The 21,037-nt window shown below is 36.4% G+C and overlaps 1 protein-coding gene across 3 annotated transcripts in view; it reads right to left on the bottom strand.

Moving 5' to 3' along the window:
- Positions 1-21,037, bottom strand: part of PPHLN1 (periphilin 1) — a 69,097-nt gene that overhangs the window by 35,708 nt on the left and 12,352 nt on the right. For 2 of the 3 annotated variants that reach the window (XM_075704770.1, XM_075704779.1), the window contains exons 6-7: positions 4,318-4,574; positions 387-469 (exon numbers count right to left, since the gene is read on the bottom strand). In XM_075704770.1, the coding sequence (XP_075560885.1) occupies positions 387-469; positions 4,318-4,574 (340 nt within the window). The remainder of the gene's footprint in view (positions 1-386; positions 470-4,317; positions 4,575-21,037) is intronic. The other variant, XM_075704788.1, reaches the window with a different exon arrangement.

Raw genomic sequence — 21,037 nt, 5'->3', positions numbered from 1 at the left:
GATGGAGTTCAGTGCAAGTACAGGCTTGTCCAATTGATCTATTGCTCCTAAAAAAATCCTTCCCCATTTTTCTCCTTGCCATTCCTTTTCTAGCACACTCAGGACTTTGGAAAATGACAATTTTAAATACATGCAAAACTCCCTTTCTCGTAAAATGAGACAGTGAACAGAGAATAAAAGAGTTTGACAGTGTCATCATTAGATACACAGCATTATCAGCACCTTCCTGCCAGATAAGGGAAACCTATCCTCTGCTGAACGGCAGAGCAATTCAAGATGCTCCTTTCCTTAACAGCTGCATACAGTATCTCCTTCCAGCTGAGGAAAAAAATCCAACAATGAGCAATGTGAAACCATGGTGAGAAGTACTCCAAAAGAAAATTCACCTTTGATGAAAGTATTGCTGTGGAGCCTGAGGGTGATGCATCTCTTGATGTTTTCAGTGATTGAACTGACGTCCTCTCTTTACCTATAATTAAGAAAAATTTAACAACTGTAAAATTGTATTAAAGATGTATGTTGCAAATACACTTATTGATTTAGAAAAATTGCAGTGAAATTCGCTCAAGTCAGACATGAAATCTATGCACTGCACCATCTGGTAAATATTGGTAACACTTCCTTCTCTTCACAAAGAGAGAAGAGATATAGCTATGTTATTTCACATATTTAGGAAAACCCATTGTCCTTTTTTTCAACATTAACTGAAAGGGTGTATCAATATGATTTGGCAAGATGATGTGGGTTTACTTTTAATATTCGTGTAATAATCTAAATGGGTGAAATATTAGAGAGCAGTCAATCACTGCAAGAAACCAGGCAGTGTAGAAACTGGTTTAGCAGGCCACAGTACGTTGAAAAGCCCTGCCATGGGAAACAGTCCTGTACTGCATCAACCACAGGCTAGATGCTCTTTGTATTATCAGTGTTTTTCTCGTAAGAGTTCAAATCGGCAAAATGACAATTCAAATTCACTGTGCTAATCACAGTCTGTGCATAGCCTTGCCACAGACTTGTTACAGGCAACTGGCTGCAGTGTAAACTACTAGTTTTCACCCTGTGATCCATGGCTTACATCTACGGGATCTGCAAAAGGTAAATACAAAAAGCAAATGTGTTGTCAGTTGGCCTAAATTAACTAGACTATTCACACTCACTGGGAAATGGTGGACTGTTCATAAATGGAAAACAATATAGACTTACCTTGGCTTCCATTAAATTTGTATGAAGACAATTAAGAAAGGGATGCATTAAAAAGTCTATCAAATACTTACAAAAATTGGGATATAAACTATTTCCGTAGAACTATAAACAAATATGGCTTTAATTTAATGAGTTGAAGCAATAAAGAGCAAACATGGCATCTCCTAATAGCTAAGCTATTTTCTTTTTTTACTCAATGCCATAAAATAAGACTGCATCATGTTGTGTATTTTAGAATGCCACTACCTACACAAAAAAAAAAAAAAAAAGGAAAAGTCTATGCAGAATGCATACTTTTAACAACAGGAAATGCTTAAGAGGTATTTGAAAACTCAGCGTTCTACTCTTTCCCCACATTTTCATACCATACGTATAGTGCAGACTTAATACAAAGCAAAGATCAAACACCTGCTCATCTCTGCATATTGTTAGAGGCAAGTGAGTTACTGCTGTGATACTGAAGGCCTACTTATCCATGCAAGAATCTTCACAGCTACTGATGGGTCTTTCAAAAATGCTACTGAAAATAGTTGGGGAAGTTACTCTGGCAAAAGTAGATGTTCCAAATTGCACTTTAACCCTCAATTTGAAGATGCTGCTAAACGGAGAGCATACTTAAAAACATAGCAAGCAGCCTTATTCAAGAATTTCTAGTAGCCATAAAACAAAAGATGAATTATGAATTACCTTTAACTAAAAAAAAGCTCTTTAACAATGAAAAGAAACAGTAAAAAAAAAAACCAACCCTGTGAAAAATAAAAAGTTTCTACAAAGTATATGACAAAACCAAAAACATGAAGATAAAATAATCATGTCTTGAATCTGTCACACTCCCCAAAGCACAGTATCTCTCCCTTGACACCACCAAGTAATACAGAAGTTGTGCTCCTGTAATACCTGCTTTTCAGCCCCATGGATGAGCTACCTCCTTTTAAATTTAAAGACTACTCTAACTCTGCCTCCTACATGTCTCCTTCATCACGCTGGATTCTTTAAAGACTATCTCAGTTGAGTGGATTGTATGTTTGCGCTTGAATAGATGAAATAAGCTGATACAAGTGGCAGTAAATTATGCAAAGTTAAGCGGAGAGAGAAAACACCGTTTAATTTGGAAACATTCTTACGCCATTTTTTCTGAATGTGTGTGGCTATTTTGAACCCACAAGTCCCATCTGCACAATTGAACATGACACTTTCCGAGTACCACTATTTGCCTTCTTGCATCTCCTCGGCATACCACCCTACAGACCCCTTACTGACCGGCCCAGTGAAGGAATGCCACCCTGCTTCTCTCCACGCTCTCCCACCACAGCTGAATGCCTGTCCTTTCCCATCAGCCCTCCCCCTCCCTTTCCCAAGCTTCTGTACGTCCCCCCAGTTTTCTTTGTTCAAATCCTGTATTTACCCTAATTTACGAAGGGCTGGAGAGTGTGGGATATTCCTCCCTCAGTGGAAATCATCAAACCAAGCTGATTCAGACAGCATGATTTTAAACAGTATTACAATATTTAAAAAGATGCAGTATTATAAGTTCTGCATGAAATAGCTTATACTTCACGTTGTAAATCCATTTAAGTACAGACTAAAATGTACTGCTGACATATATGTGTCCCACTTTATGTTCCTTTTAACTATGTAATACATGACCTTACCTAAAACAAATCATATTCAAACATGATTCTAAAATTACTATTTAAGCCATTTATAAGTTGTGAATGAGCCATTTTAATTCAGTCATCCAGAGGAACAATTTAGTAGTACTATTTTCCAGGGAACAGGCAGTTATAAAGAAATAATCCAGTGTATAAGCCATCTGGTCTCTTAAAACTGATTTAAAGATGACAGGGAGAGGCGTTTAACCACGCAACTGGAAAAAAATCCCAAAAGCCACAGACCTAAATGTAGCCACCTCTCTTGACCAGCATCTTTTCTGGTTTGTGAGGATGTCTGCTCCTACTTCACTACCTCCACTACCTTTTGAGTAATTCTGCCAATATACTACAAATGTGATAGAATTGGGCTTAGAATTTTAGGAAAACCCTGAAACATTCCAAAACTCTATATGGCTCCTCACAACAATTTTTTCCTGTTCCTGGATGAGCTAGAAAGGTAATTTGTGTTCTACAAGCACTGAAATTATTCCTCAATATTTAAACAATGTTAACTACACTCCACACAATCTTTTTTGGCAAGAAGTGCTACATAAGAGTCCAGTGTACCACTCTGGAAACACACAATATGCCCATCAGTGAATTAAAAAAAAAAATCTAATTAATTTTTAAAAAGCTGCCAAAATGAACAGTAAGTTTGTGTAGTTCACTAGAAAGCATTTGCAGAAAGGGAAGTCAAATGGAATTAATTTACGTAAGCTGTACAAGCAGCAGTGGCTAAGAATGTAGTATACTAAGAAAAGCAATTTTGCTTTTTGTTTTTGCAAATTATTTAAATAGGAAAACCTTAAATATTTTCAAAACAGATGATTAATTAGATTTCTGGGAAAGATTAACAGCCAAGCTTTTAAAATGCAGAACATACACAGTATAGAGTTAACTGAGATATGTTTCACATTTATTTGAGGAAAGCAAGATTTGAGAGAACCTGACAATGAGATGAAGTTGCTAAAAACCAACAAGCTTCAAAACCCTAATAATACAGTTCTAAGAACATTTTCAGAAAATGTAACAAGTAGCAGTATGTACTTTAATTTCTCCAATATTTTTAATCCCTCTTTTCCCCTGGTGGCAGGAAGAAAAGCCTTCATCTGCTATAGATGACAACAAGGTTTCTTGTAAGTGAATCCAATGAAGCACATAAAGAAGTAACAGAAGCAGTAGATGCTGAAAGGAAAATCACAGACTATATGAGAAAAAGCTGTGCAGCTGAAACTCCTACAGTCAGTCTAGAGCTGCTACCAAAATAACACCTACAATCTCCCACATGAAATACATAAGGGAACAGAGAGTACAATGAAACAACCAAAGAGCAGACAGCATATAATTGGTACAAAATGTCTAGTTTTCTCATTGTAAAAGACAGCATGTAAAGAAATAGGGCTTATACAGTGAGTTGCAGTTTCACCTCACTAACCAGTTCTCATCATTAATCCAGCATTACCTTGCTGAGAAGAAATATTTCTTTTATGTAAAGATGACATACTTCTGCTATGCTGGGACTGGTGGAAAGGATAGGCTTTGCTTCTTTCAGGAGAGTAGCTCCTGCTGCTGACACTAGAGCCAGATCTGCTGTGCGGAGAATCCCTTCGGCTTCCTGGCGATTCCCTGAAGAAAGGAGAGTCCCTCTTATGAGGGGATCGCTCTCTCATATAATGAGAGGGATAGAAGCTTTTTCTTCTGAAGCCATCTCTGACGTCCCTTTGAAGACAACAGAAAAAATAAGTTACTTGGTTATCCTTCCAATGTTTGTGGAACAGCACTAGATAATACAATGGCAATATTTTGTGTCTGGTAAATACAAATAGGTTAGCTGTCATCTGCAGAACATGTCTGAAATCTTCAGCATTGTTAGAGTACTAGACAATAAATGAAAAACAAGTAGGAAAGTAGAAAAAATATGTATACATATGTAATTTTTTTCAGATTTCATTCAATGACTTCAGCGCTAGAAGCTAATTCCTTTCTATTTCTAGATAATACAGTTAAAATATGGGAGAAAAAGACATTCAAGAAATTGGGACTCTCACATTTTGTTTCTTCAGATTCACTCCACACTCCACTTCACCTGTAAATTAAGCCTTAATTTACAATAGCTAAAAATGCAAATATTGCTCACATTATTTGGCTGTTTTTCAACTCTATTTTTCTCTTACCCTTACTTTCAAGGGACTATGTCCCTCATCTGATTTCAACACACCTTCCTATGGGAAATATCATTGAGGGATTTCAGTTTATATCCAGAAAGGACAAAAAGAAAACTGCAGACAATCTATCCTCATGCCTATGTATCCACCCAAAGTCAAACCCTGAATGAAAATAAGATTTATACCTACTAAAAAGTCTATGTCTTTCACAATACGGAATATTCATTTTGAACTTTACTGTAAAATGCCACAGACACACTCAGTATTACATGAAACCCAACTGATTTGAAACCATAATCTAGTAAGCACCAAAACTTTCTACTAGATTTATATATTGTTACTCCAGACCATACCCCAAATGTCCTGGCTACCTGCAAATTATATTAATATACGTGTAAAGGTCAAAAAAAAAAAAAAAAAAACAACCAAACCCAAACAAACAAAACAAAAAAAACCCACAGTAACAAATCGAACTTTTCGTAAAGAATCTCAAAGCTAACAAACATGCAAGTGAACACTCACTGAATCTAGACTTGTGACATTTGCCTTGGTCGAAAGACACGTTGCTAAGAGAAGCAAGTACTTCTCAGCTCCTCCACAGCATTGCTAAATAAAAATAAAGACTTCATAGCATTTATAGTAAGTTAAAATGTACCTCATTTCACTGCTTTTCTCTCCTATTTCTCATCATAGTCCAATATTTTAAATAAGGGAAAGTCTCACAAAGACAAGCAAAGATCTGGTGGTCTCATTTAGCACAATGTAGCTATAGCTAATTTTATGTTGGTGGAGAAAAGGAAAAAAGCCCCCTAGTGTACAATTCCTATAGCATGTTACAGGCCCACATTTGTGAAGGGTAACAAAGGACTTCAGTGTGCCAAAGGTGTTTTGGACTACTGAAACTACACAGGTAGCGCCACAGTAATACAAACCCTATTACACTGATGTGTTTTATACGGCGCTGATTTACTTTTTGCATGGAAAACACATCTGCATGAGTGGTTCTGCTTCAGAGCGCAAACATCCCACAAGCAACATTGAGATTATTCTGCAACAGAAAATCATCGGGGCAGGGGCACAGCCAGTAAAAATACAGACAACCCTTCAGCTTATTTCTCCAATTCCAGATGGAATAAAGTATCAGGAAAATAAACCAAATCTGTATTTTGAAAAATTTCATACGAAATTAAAGTAAGAATCAATAGTTCTCAGCCACCCTGGTTTTCAATAAAACACCAGTGAAGAAAAGCCAGGTTTTACAGTTAAATAATTATATTTCACTGTTAACAGACCACAGGCCTTTTATAGGTACCTTATCTTACAGAAAAGTGTATTTTACAGGTCTGCATACCAAAACTGATAGAAGACAATGTTACACGGATTTATAGCTAACAAGTGTGCTAAAAATGAATATTCGTTTCCTTTCTAAACATGTTTTCTTCTTCTGTTTATTGCGACACTTTTCCCCAGGCGAGCCAGCAAAGAAAACAATTACAGAATTGTTAAATAGTACTCTATTTAATAGCCTCTATACAGTAGCCATTGTATAGATACTTACATCAAAGAATGAAGCACCCCAGAATACACAGAAGGATAATCCTCCTGCTTTCTTCAAAGGCCTAAGTGCAATGTCCCCAGCTTTGGACGCTACTCTTTAGGAAATGTGTAGATTAACAGGAGACTTCCCAGAAAGAAATAACTGAAACTATCAGACTGAGAAAGCACATTTAGTGGAGAAACACTCAAACCCCTTTGTCCACTTAAATTTAGCAAAAAGAAATCTAAAAAAGCCAGGCGAGTTCTCAAACCTATGGGATGCAGCTGAAAGTAGGGAACTAATGTTTCATTTACATTACATGTATGAACGTCTCACATAGCAAGACTTAAAGCAAAAGTTCAGACTTTAAATATACTAGAAAGATTAGCTCAGCACTGAACTAGTTTGCCTAGTTAAGTGGGTTTTTTTAATTAATTAAAGAACATATTGATCAAATATTTATCAGGAATGAGTTAGGTACAGCACATGTTTTCTTCAGTTTCCTTCTAAATCTCTCTCTTTAAATAATCTTATTTATTTTTAAAGCACAAGCTTTCTGGCAGACCAGTACACCACCTTTATACCCAAAGCACATTTTTATGAGCAAGTTATTAAGCCCTAGTATACAGAGAAGTTTATTATGGAAATGTTTACAGAGTCCCAGCTATAGCACATATACAATAAGTGCTCTAATATCCACACAAGAATTTACAAAATATCATTGAAACACACTTTTAAATAGGAAAACATTTAAAAGCCTCATTCTGCAATAATATTATGCACAAAAAAAGTAGAATCTCACTTTCATTTTTTAAATTTTCATTTCATCACTCCATGTTAATTCTTAACTGGACCCTATCTCATACTGAACACTCAAGCCATTAACTCTATTAAATCTGGTTTGGACAGCATAGCAACAGCACAGCATTTCTGATGTTTTCCATTAATGTCACAAACTACACTGAACAGAACAAAATAAGCATTGTTTTACTTCCGCGCCCCCCCCCCCCCCTTAAATACTTAAGCTAACATACACCTGCAATTTGGTAATGAAGGCCCCAATTCAGCAAAGCAGTTAAGCACATGCTTCAGATTCCAACACATACTCAAAAGGTTTATTGAGCAGGAACAATATTTAATAGATTCAAAATTTTGTGTTTTGCTGTAACTTTAAAATAGAACTACTGCCCTTAACAACAAATACAAGTTTAATCCCTTTTATATAGGATCTCTCTTATCTTTATACTTTGTATTCACATCTCACTTAGTCCTGAAAGTTCTCTCAACAGTGTTGCAACAGGAAGTATTAGCATTTTTAACCTCCATGAAACTTGGCCATTAAACTCTCACTAAAGCTGATAATCTTGGATGAGCTCCTGAAATTTTATAAGTAAACAGCCATACCCCGATATACCACCCACCAAGGGCAGCTTAGGGAAGAGCACAAGCCTGAGAGTTATTTCAGTTAACCATCTATTCCAGTTTCCTGGACGAAAAAACCAAACGCAGAATAGGCAAAGGTACGGCTTTCTGCATAGCAGGAGACCAAGGGAATACAACACAGGGGAGATTTGCTGTTGCCACAGGATCAGAGACACCACCTTTCCTCAGCTACCACTACCACACCGAGCACTTCTGGTCTCATCCCTCCCTACCATTTTAAGCCCAGCAAAGCATTCAGCAGCAGTGTTGTGGGAAACTGAGGACCACAGGAAGCCTTCTGGTTTACGAAAGGGAGCAGTACAGGTTAAGCTATGTGAAACCAAAGACTAACATGAACTGGTGCATCAGTTTTATATTTTAAGAGTACATAAAGGCAAAATTCAATCATCTGCTAGATGTGAAATGCCTGGAATGGAGGTGTACTTGGGTACATGAAAGCACATCACATGCAATACAGGAAAAAGTTTTGTTTATAAGAGGAATCTTAGTTCGCTCTCTTGAATTCATGCTACTGGGCAACTGTGTACAATTCATGCTTACTATTCTCTTGGACTTCTACATCCTAATACATCTCTTCAACTAAAACATTACTCTACGATGTGGTCCAGCCACAGAGGACATAACACACACTTTTGACACTGCATTGAAGAGACTGGCAACTCAATAGTATATCACTGTGGAGCAGAAACTGTGGGTTCTTTCAGTAACTCATAGGTGAGTGCAGTCTATCACCTAGATAAAAAGTCAGAGAAGTTTATGTGACCCCTTCCATCTGAGAAAGACTATTGCTATCGTCAAAGGGGTTAGTCATTCCATTTATATGCTTGGGCTTGATTACTTACCTTGCCTAAAAGTAACTCACACAGTTTTATAAATAAATTGAGGAAATTATACATGTCTCCTAAGGCACCAGACTTCAGTGCAAAGAGATAAAACAGACAAGATTTGAACCACGCTTCTTAGCTCAATACACTTTCTCTGTATTATAATACACAGGCAAGGGAAAAGGGGAAGAAGAGTGCAACAAAACCAAAAACTCCTCCTGACTTCCTTGTCAGGACACTGCAGGGGCTAATAGAGCTACCAACGTGATTCAGATTATGTGGAAAACATCTAATAAAATACAGTACCCCCCAAAGTTTCTCAAAAGATTTGCTGTGTTATACATCCAAAAAGCAAACACAAAGGAGTCAAGAACACCTCTACTTTTAACATCTTCAAAGTAAATGTAGGTGGTAGAAGATTCCAGCCACCATCCTCTCTCCCAGAACTCATTCCCTTTCTTCCCAAAGTACGCAGTACACGTTTGTGCAACAAACCAACGATTTACTTTAGCTCTGCTTTAGAGACTTAATATAATTTCTCATTATTGTCCAAAGATCTTTATGCTGATTTATCATAAGCTAAAACAATACCGTGAATTACACTGTTGTAGATGTAATTGCATCTGGTTCCATTGGCTTTCATTTGAACATTTGAAATGATGACAGATTTCTTACGACAACTGGTTTTCAATGTTTTATGACTAAGCAAGTAACTGCAGTACTCGTAAGTGACATCTGCATCTGCTTTAAATGAAATTAACATAATTAGGTCTAGTCAATGTAATCTTACTAACAGCCTTTCACATGAAGGCAAAAAGAAAGAGGCATTGCAGAACAGTAGTAAATCTCATGAAGAGGATAACTAGACATACCAAATGTTCAACAAAAAATTAAAAATATAGAAATGCCTCACAATTTTTATGCTGCATGTAGTAGTACTAAAGTCAGCACATGCAAACCCCAAAACTCCACGCTGATGCCACTTGTCCACCTCACTCAACATGAAAGCTACTAAACTCATCTCCTCCCCCCACCTTGGGATGCCATGACGGATCAGGGAATAAAAACTAAGACAACTTGAATACTACAGCAAAAACAGAGGGAAATGCCTGATATATTCTTTAATTGAATAGTGAAGCTATGCACTTCAACTGAAACTGGAAATGAGATTACAATCCTCTTTATCCCTAGTAAAGAGTACCATCTTTTCTACTGTCATCAATAATGTAAATGTACATTATTGAACTTGCTGGAAGATAAGCCCACACAATAAAAGTATATTTAAATTCAAACTCTGACAGAGAGAAACTATGGTCAAGCATACAGATTAGGACAGAACAACAAGAAAAAATTAAAGAGTTAGAGTCCAGAAAAGCAGAGATTTAAGTTCCAAAGAATTAAGAGCAAAAAGCTTTATACAACTATACGCAGAAAAAAGACCAAATATGTTAATTAGACAAATAAAGAGCAAATTAGGCAAAATAACTACATTCAAATGCATGCGATCTTGGCTTCTTTTTGAAAATGAGGGCTTAGTAAGTGCCCACAATTTCTCTACAATAGAAAATAAATCATAGGTCTAAAGTTCCAGAATGCATATTTGCTTAAAGTGATGGACCAAGTTACAATTTCTATTAACAGCTACAGCAATCAAACCAGCACAGAATTCACTGATAAAATATTTACTGATAGACACTACTGTTGGGCCAGGTTTCCTACTCTAGACTTTCTGAGCACCATACCATCAGAGAACAGTCAAGCAGCTCAGATAACTATGTCCAGGAATAAACTTCTCAAGATAATAGCAACTGAATCAATTCCTAAACAGACCTAATTCAAAATGGAAACCATTCAAATCTTGTATCTCAATACACAAGCTTAAAATTGGAAGGAACACAGGAAGCAAGATATGGTATCTTCATGTACTCTTATTTTTTTCCTGATACCGTAGCAGACCAGAGAAACTGGTCATCATTATTGCTACTAGAGAAAGTTCTAATGGGACAGACCTTCCTAAGTAGGTGTTTGCACATTTACTGTCATCCTGCCTCAGGCAATGAGACCAGCACACGGGAAAGAACTTAAAAAAGTTTCTCTGTGCTACCAAAGACTGTGGGGTTGATGGGGTGGGAGATGGAAAAAATTCCCAAGTACTACCCAAAGCAAGCATAAAGGTATTCAGAACAAACGTTTGTGGACAGTAACATACTTGAAACACAACTAGATAGCTCTATGGAAATTTTTAAATATTATATTTTTTAAAGATCTTCTAAATCAGTGTGGGAAATCACAGAAGACTGTGGAGAAAAAACACGTGCTGTTTAGAATCACGCAACTTTATATTGCCAAATTTCTAAAGAAAAGAAGGTTTTGGGGGGTTGGGATTTTTTTTTCTGTAGGTTTGGTGGGGTTCTTTGTTTTGCCGGTTTCGGGGGGGTGTTGTTTTGGTTTTTTGTGGGGGGTTTTTTGGTTGTTTAGGGATGTTCTTTGGGTTTTGGGGGTTTGTTTTGGTTTTTACTTCACACTCAGTGCTTGCCAAGCAATTTAATGAAGGCAAACATTTGTCTAATATACACACTAAGTACCCGAAAGAAGGAAATAATTTTGCACTATATTTTTAGGGGCATAAGTGAATTTCATGTTCAGCAAGCTATTACTCTTTTTCTCAAAGGTTATCTTTAAAATTCTTAAATAGAAGAACCCAGAAACTATGAAATATCTGCTAAAGAAGTTCTTAAGGCTTTTCATTGGTATACCACAGAACGCCATTAGTTCACTGATACTTAAGAGAAAGCAACAAGTAGTGTACTGTAGTAGTATATACTGATTTGATCACCCCTTGTGGTTGACTTTCTAACGCTATCAATAAAAAGCCGCAAAAGGAAAGAGCAATATGTGGAACAGGTTTGTAAGCAGCAATACCTTATGTCAGTAATACTGACACACAATACCCTTATTATATTTAGTTTTCTTCTCTTTCCAAATCCCTTAGTGAGATCTATAAATCAGAAAAAACACTCCATTTTTCTCTATATCAGAAAAATACTCCACAAATCACTATGTTTTTCTTAAAGTGAAATTTGAAGCAATTAGGTCAAATAGGTTTCATTTGCTTATGCCCCAAAGTTTTGTAATAGCGGTACAGATTTCTGCTTAGCAAATTTAAATAAAAGTTAGCAAGCTACCTCTGCTTTTGGATTTTTCAAGATAAAAGACATTATCTGCATATGAAGAAAAAAATTATTGTACATAATGGGTTTTTTCTTTATTTGATCTCATTCCTTCCTGTCAAGTATGTAGCTCATTCAAAATCAGAAAGCCCCGAGTTAAGACAGACATTTCTTCTTATAAATTATTCAGCCATGTAGCTTTATCTTTTTTTTTCCCCCAGTTTGCTTTGTCCTTTCACTCTGACTACAGTCTACAATCACTATAATACACATTAATATGTTTTGGGGTTGGTTTGGGGGTTTTTTTAGGCCATTTTCTATATACTACAAACAGCACTTACTTGAACATATTTAACACAGAGACAAGCCACGCTACCTGGGTAAATTCATTATTAAAAATTGTTTTGCAGCTACTGTATGCCTTCAGTTATTTCAGTGATTTAATAACAGTTAACTTCAGAGTGCACCTCCACGACAAGTCATACTGATTCAAAGTGGTGCTGCAACAATCCTGATCTTCTCAACCTTCCTTGAATCCATATTCCCACTCCATGCCTAACCTGGCATTGGTATTTTCTCTCGGGCAACCAAACTGGTAGATAATTATTTAATTGATTGTGGTGGGTTAGCATGCAGGACCAGTACCAGGGAGAGGGAAGGACTGGAATGGCACCAGCTTAGATAGGTTTAAACCACTCTGGAAATAGATTTTTACTGTAGGAAGATCAGTCTCCTTACTGCATTCATGACTTCTATTTATTTATGATAAATAAAATAGGTCCCTTAGCAGAATTTTAGAGTAGCTGAAGTTGGCATCAGTAAGACTCAAAAAAGGTATACATTTTTTTTCTAAAAATAGACATACATATCTAAGCAACACTGAAAACACAATATTCTGGCTGTGAGTAATAAATGTAGATTCAAAGATAAATTTTTAAACAGAATACTGTTCAACAGAGACAAGTTTTAGTAAGGGATAAAAGTAGCAGTAGCTGAAGAGTTTTTGAATAAGATAATTCATTGCTTGTCACTTCGATCTTCTCTGTTAACATAATCCTTTGTCTTACTTAGATAATCCTCATACAAAATTCTTCAAAAAAAAAATGCATCAAGTAAGATAAAAATTGTAGAACACATACTGAGTTTACTACCTCATCAAACCTGACTTCGTTTGCCCCTCTAACTCTGCTCTGGTGAGACCCCACCTGAAGCACTACATCCAGCTCTGGAGCCCTCAGCACAAGAAGGACATGGACCTATTGGAGCAGGTCCAGAGGAGGGCCACCAAAATGACCTGAGGGATGGAACACCTCTCCTATGAGGCCAGGCTGAGAGAGTTGGGGTTGTTCAGCCTGGAGAAGAGAAGGCTGCGGGGAGACCTTATTGCAGTCTTTCAATACTTAAAGGATTAAGCCACATAAAATTTTCAGAGGAAAGGCAATGTGCCATTGATTTAAAAGATTTCCAAAACAAAATATAGAACAGACTGATGAATCTTAGGTGTTCACAGATCACCAATTGTTCAAGATTAGTGTTTCAACATTTTGCCAGTTTTCTTTAATTTCTAGCATCAAAGTTACTTTATTATTTCTATTTATTACAAAATATTTCCTGTGTACTCCACAGATAAGCATAATACTGATAAGAAAGATGAGGACAGACTTTTTAGTAGGGCCTGTTGTGATAGGACAAGGGGTAATGGTTTTAAATTAAAAGAGGGTAGATTCAGACTAGATATAAGGAAGAAATTTTTTTGCAATGAGGGTGGTAAAACACCAGAACAGTTTGTCCAGAGAAGCTGGACATCCTGGACATCCATCCCTGGAAACCTTCAAGGTCAGGTTGGACGGGGCTCTGAGCAACCTGATCTAGTTGAAGATGTCCCTGGTCATTGCAGGAGGGTTGGACTAGATGACCTTTAAAGGTCCCTTCCAACCCAAACCATTCTATGATTCTATAATTCAACCCATTAAAATACCTTTTCCATTCTACTTCCAAGTTGCATAAAAACACTCTCAAAAATAACTTCCAAAAATAATTAGGCATACTAGACTAGGTAAGCTAGGAATTCATTTAACACAATGCAACTGTTAAATGTCAGATTCCAGAAGAGAAAGACATTCCCACACCTGGCTGACACAATACTGTTGCATGTCATGGTGTCAATATTCAGCTCCACTTAGACAAAAACATTTGTTACCAACTCACAAACTAATACTACAAAGCTTCATATACAAGGAAAGTAACCTTGTATGGTTATGCAAATATATTTAATGAATAAACGTCAAGATTAACATAAAGAATAATTTGTTAGCATGCAAAAAGAGCATCACCTTTTAAAAATAAGACCAACTGTATGAGATCATGGAATTACTTTATTGATGAACTTTTCCTCAGACGTAGGTCATAACACAGTTAAGCGCAGCAGTAGGTGGAAATGGCATATCAAAAAATCTTCTCTTTGCAGTAAGATGCTTAACAAAAGCATGCCTACACTGTCAATAACACCAAACTTTTTCCTCTCCTCTACTGAAATTTACAGCACATCTCATTTTGTCAATTAAAGGGAGCGGGGGCGGGGGGTGGGGGGGGGAAGGAGAGCAACTTGCATTCATGTAATGAAACAACATCTAAGCAAAGCTCATCGTAGTATTCCCACCCTCTCTCAATGGGAATTAAATTCCCTGAAATGTTTAGTACATTCAAAATATAACAAACAAGTCCTTGGAACCTAACAGATGAAGCATTTTATCTTCCTAAGGGAAATTATGTACAAGTCCTCTGTGACAATACTCCCCATCCTGAGAAAGCCATGGCTACATCCATTATGCCAATTCATTGGCTGGTCGTTGAGATGATTTAGATGCCCACCTTAACAGTAGTTGTCTGGATGCAAAGGGAGACTCCCTTCTCTTTGCCTCCTCACTGTTTCTCAGTACCTAGCTGTTTTTCAACAGATTTGTTAGGAAACCTTTCTAGAATAATCGAGTGCTATCCATGGGAGTTTGCCTCATTATTTCCCAATACAGTATTAACTTGCTAGTTTGATACCATCTACCACCTGATTATAATGATAGCTATAAAACTGGACCAGACAAGCTTACTTTTTAAACTCTTCTCTAAAGTGAGGTGTTAGCCAAGATCTTATGGTGTACGGGTACATAATCTTATCTTGAGGCATGTTGCCTTATGATACACTGTAAACAGAGAATGTCCTTACAGTTTATTAGCATTATGTAAACATCACTGATAAGAAGAAAATAATCATATTCCCAAAATGTGGGGTTTTTTTAAGCAACAAATCAATGTTATTACAAAATTTAACTGAGTTTGCACACACTACTGAGTTTTTCCTTACGTGTATATCATAACATAGTAGTAGCTGTAGTGAACAGTTCTCATGCAATAACCACTGTTAAAAATATAATGATGACACCAAGTTCATACGACAATTTACAACCTTACAAAAACTGCAGTAGGAAACAGTTGTACACACTTTTGTGCCATAGATCCTTAAAACACAACATAGCTTTGGATCAAAAGCAAGTTGAATAAACACATGATAGCAGTTGAGAACCGCCATTATGAGAACTTCTAGGTTTTTCATTACCAAATGTGGTGTATTTACTGTAACTGTTGTCAAATAAATACTTGTAAGTCAATTTACTACCTAGCTGTTTCTTTATCAACAATAATTCAGGCTGGGTTTTTAAGAATATCAAAACATTCTTTGAGAAGATTATAACCACCTGTCTTTAGTCCAAAGAATACTTTGGCAATCCTTTAGAGTCACAACATAGAGACCATATTTAAATGTAACTAAAACATTTCAAAGGACTGAAGCGTAAGAAATACCATACACACAGAATCAGACTGAAACTACCTATTTTTAATTATGCTTTTTGAAAACAATCTTACCTGGTTTTCTCTTATGGCTCTCAGCAGGAGTTAAAACCAAGATTTAGAATCCTTCTAAGTTTCATAGAAAAAGTAAGCTCTACTGCATGAGGCTGTATATTTACAAGCTCAGCAGGGAAAAAAAAAATCAGGTAGTGGGAAGTTCTGCTACTTTGACAATTCCCACATAGGAGAAACTTTGAAATGTTTTGATTAGAAAAACAAAGCTTCCATGACATCATTCTGAAATGGAATAGAACAGCCAGACCCCTCTATTAGCAACAACAGTCAAAGGAGTCTCCCATCAGCTGTGGGGAGGGGGAGAAATCACAGCTCAGACTCCTGTGGGAGGTTCCAGGGTCCTGGCTGAATGGTAGGAATACTGGCACTGAAGCTCATCAGGAGAAATGATTAAGAGAAAAAGAAATTAAGTGATCAATACAGCATGTATTATGACTTTAAAGTTTAAACTCCTTCCCCTCAACCTGAGATGGAAATTGCATAAGCAATTAAACCAGAGTTCTGCAACATCCCCTAAAAGGAACAAAATTATCAGTAAGCAATTTTTGAAAGCAGATTTTTTTTTTTTAGAATCAAAATGAGAAATTCTGCAAAGAAATAAAAGAAAGTAGGTCTTCAATAAAGATCATGGTCAATAGTTACACAAATAAAAAAATACTTAAAAATTAAAAGCAATCACTCAACAACTACAACTAGCTGCCAGTGAAAGCAACATTCACCTTATAGAATAAACCTACAATTAGCTAAAACGTGCAAAAAAGCCCAGTTGAAAATAAGAGGAATTTTTACCTCCTCCCCATATTTTTACATTGTAAGGTGGGGGCAAAAAAATTCTACAACTGAAACCCTGTCCACCAGTCTCTCCTTTTCTCCCCATTCTCTCAAGTGACAAACATTTCAGAAGTGGAGGAACAGCAGACTTGCTTTGAATGAAGTTTCTAGTATAATCCTAGATATAAACAGAGCAGGTCCCACCAACATAAATAACAGCAGAAACTCAGTTTGACATCATATTCTTAGTAAGAAAACAGCCAGTGTTCACATACATAGTTTTAAGTCTCTGGGTTCTAAGTTAAATGGAGGAACTAGATTCATCACAGAAAAAAAAACCAGCCGTGTCTGAATTGAAATTTTTTTACTTTCAATTGCATTGGCCTGCAACAGTGGACAGTCCTGAACTGTGCTTAATTATACACAGCCTTCAGTACAGGGCAGTTTTAAAATGCTAAGCAATATCTGCATGAGAAGATTCGAGTTCTTAAAATCTATTCAAAATAAAAGCCTATGGTCCAAAGGAACCCAAAGCATTAGTAATACAATTAGACATATGTAATTTTGGCCAAGTAACAAAAATCAAATTATAAAACTTAAATCTCAGTTTGCAAATAAATTGGTTGTCCCAAGCACGAAGGAGCTAAAGAGGCAGTGGAGCAGAAAACAGCCCTCAAAGACAATGTAGCAACTACTGATCAATAAGACTGCTGCATAAGACATGAAGTGTAATATGAAGTCATTAAATATTCAGTGTAAACCTGAATCTACTTTTAAGTTATCTATTACCTATTATCTTGTTCCAAAAAGTTATAAATCCCCCCTCCACCCCCTCAAAATATCATAAGCCAAGGTAAACTAATTTAGCTAGCAGCCTAATACAATGGGTCTTCTGAACTAAAGATTTCAAGACAAGTCCTTGCCTGGAGTTGTAGACAGGCATAACGAATCTACCACAATGACCTATTATAAGGAAACTAATTTCGTATATGAATAAACAAGTTACTCTAGTAGTTCGTGTGAATACCTGAGAGGTTCAATGTTCTGGCAGAGATTTCATTTATTTATTAAAAGAAAAAGGCATGTACTAATGAATATGATTAGAACTCTGCTTATCAATCTCTGTCAAAAGCAAGACCATTTTCTTTGGGTGAATGCCATATTTATTTCCCTCCACACGTTTTTTAACGGAGAATGAGGTTCTTGTATGGTGTCCCTTAAGACCTGTCAAATATTGCAACAGAACAGCAGACTTATGTACATTTTTAGTACCGTCTCATAAATCCCTTTGGCTAAGTTTCTCTTCTATAAGCAAGACAAAGATCAGTTTACATTACAAGAAAGTTTAAATCCAAAGCCTAAAGACCTCCCACAATATAATACGCTGTTTTAAATGAGTATAAAATATTTAAACATGTTCACTGTTTCATTCGTTGAAGAATACATACTGGGAGGGGAAAAAAAAAACACCAAGAAGCAAGCTGTCCCCTCTAATTCAAAGCTGATTGCACAGTGATAATGTACAGATAACTGCCTTGGCCTACGACACATTTGAACCCTCAACATTAAATCCTGCTTTACTGAGAGAAGAGTCAGTGACCCTTAACTGCTACCTGGAGACTCTCTCATCAATGGTTTTGGTTTAAAGTATTTATTTATTATTAAAATTGTGGTTCTTGCCAAACAACAATCTTTTTAGGGTACAATCTTCAGACCACTCCTCTGGAACATACTGTCATCACATACTGCACCTGCAAGGGGTTAATCACCAAATGGAAGGGTAGTTCAAGCAGAGATCAGAAAGCCATGATTGCTGGGCTTCTATCCCAGACTTTGCTACCAATTTTCTCAATGGCTTTCAGTAAACGCAACCTCACTGTGAAGGCTTATACATCTACAAAAATTGGGCCACATTATGCCTTACCACCCTAAAGAGGTAACTGTAAGTTTAATGTTCAGAAAGCCACATAAAATTTTCAGAGGAAAGGCAATGTGCCATTGATTTAAAAGATATCCAGAACAAAATGTAGAACTGACTGATGAATCTTAGTTGTTCACAGATCACCAATTGTTTAAAATTAAGTTTCAACATTTTGCCAGTTTTCTTTCATTTCTAGCATCAAAATTATTTTATTATTTCTACTTACTACAAAGTATTTCCTGTGCACTCCACAGATAAGCAGATCTGTTTTATATACACAAATGCATTAGCATTAAAGAATGGACTGAGACTACTTCCTAATTTCACACAGGGGAAAAAAAACCCAACAACCAACACACAAAATAACACACGTAGTAGCAGCAAGTTTCCTTCATTAACAAAGGAAAACTTATCTGTATCAACAACTTGAGAGGAGATATTAAAAATGTCAGGAGCCTATATTATATGAACCAACATTACTACTGATGCAGAGTACTTTGTCGACAAATATGGCAATCCTTATTTTACAAAAATCTGGACCTCAGATAATTTTAAGGATCAAATTTAATGCATGTATAGCTAGGATTTACAAGTGCGTCATTTTGTAATTGCTCTTTGAAGATGAGTCTTACTCATCTTAAGTTGCCAAGTTTCGCCTATTTCACATCTTATGAACTCAGTTTGGCTGAAAAAAGAAAGAATGAAGTAATGTTCTGTGCACTCAAAAGGATTAAAATTTGGTATGACTAAAGTGAACAGCAGCTAACAATCTTCTAAAGCATTTCCCACTGAAAAGTTCATCTGACGTTACAAAAATGAACTTGTATGCAAAATCCATTGCTATGAGGCCCATACAGAATTACTGTAAAATTGGGGTTCTTCAACATATAACAGCATAGTTGCCTGCAACTTTTCAAAAAATCTGACATGCATAAAATAATTTGAGTGCTTTGAATAAATGAGTTTGATATATCACTAAAGACAAGTAGTAACACAGCCCCAGAAGTGATCAACGTCAGTAAAAGATAAATGTACAAAGAAGTCATGTGTTATTTGATCTCTGCTCCTCTCATAATTTCCAAGTTTCACAATTCTCATAGCATCAGTGACCAAGACATTAAAACCGTCATCATGTGTGCAGAAAATCCTCTGTTCTCCAAACTAAGAGATTCTGCTTTGACGTACAATTCTTTATACACGCCAACCAGGCTTGAACCAAGAGGCACTTCAAACTGACTGTAAGGTTACACAATTCACATCAGTTCCTGGAAGTAAGAAATCCATCAAGATTTCTTGATGGAATCCCTTAGGTCAGAACAAGAGAAAAAGGGCTGGGAACTCATTTTGAAATCTATATCCAGCACATCCTCTGAACTACTTTATTTTTTACATATAAAATATGGTATTACCATAAAGAAGTCATGGTCAGGATGAGAGCTGTTCACTGAGCATAGTATAAAACAGGGCTAACAACTCTCAAGGACTGAGTGGTCTAGAAAAGAGCAGAAGGATTACTAATGCTCCGCTCAATGGTAGACTATTGGCAAATGACAGCTGCTTGGAAACTGGAGCATATCTCCGTGAGAAGGCAAGAAAAAAGACAGCTAAGCCAAGTGGTAGAACCTCAACAATCCTCTTGCCACTCAGAGAATTGCTGCTGGTCAGCAGACACATCACAGCTCAAGCCACAACTATGCAATTGCTAAGTAAGCATGTACTTCCAATTTTTAAGGAAAAGGCAAGAAGCTTAAAAACAAAAAAAATCCACAGAAGAAATAACAACAGCAACAACAACAACAACAAACACTCCAAAAAAACACAACAGCTGATTTCTTCAACACAGGAAACTTTCACTCCCCAAAATTCTGCATCATTTAAAGGTTTTTAATACTCCAGGTAAGCAGCTTCTTTTACTTTGGGAGAATCTCAAGTGATGTTTTTCAGCACTCCAAAGAAAGATAGGGGGAACAAAAACGGAAAGAGTAGGAGATCAGAAACTACTTTTTGACAGTTAAGTTGCCAAAAATCAAAGCAGGAAAATGTGAATGATTAATGCTTAAGAGGAAATGCTACATGTAATATTGACAACAACTTCTTACAGCACATTTTTAGCTGCTGAACAAGTTTTCAAAAATACTCAGGAAAACTGATTATTTATGTCAATAAAAGAGCTATTCTTTTTAGAATTTATAGTCACTGTACTGACTACGAAAACCCATTAACATTACAAGTCTCCTGAGTGTCTTTAGCTTCACAAATCTAACTTTGTACTACGTTTTAGCCACGTTCCATGCAATTTTTTAAAAAGTACTTCTGGTTAAAGTAATCTTAAATCTCCTTCTACTACCTCAAAGAAAAAAAATTATTTATATATACTCCAGAAGAACTTACACAAAATAACTTTCATCATATCCAAAGAGAAAGCATTTTTGC

The sequence above is a fragment of the Pelecanus crispus genome, chromosome 1 (genome assembly GCF_030463565.1).
Source record: "Pelecanus crispus isolate bPelCri1 chromosome 1, bPelCri1.pri, whole genome shotgun sequence".
In the NCBI taxonomy this organism is placed as follows: Eukaryota; Metazoa; Chordata; class Aves; order Pelecaniformes; family Pelecanidae; genus Pelecanus; species Pelecanus crispus.
This window is presented reverse-complemented; position numbering and strand designations above follow the sequence as displayed.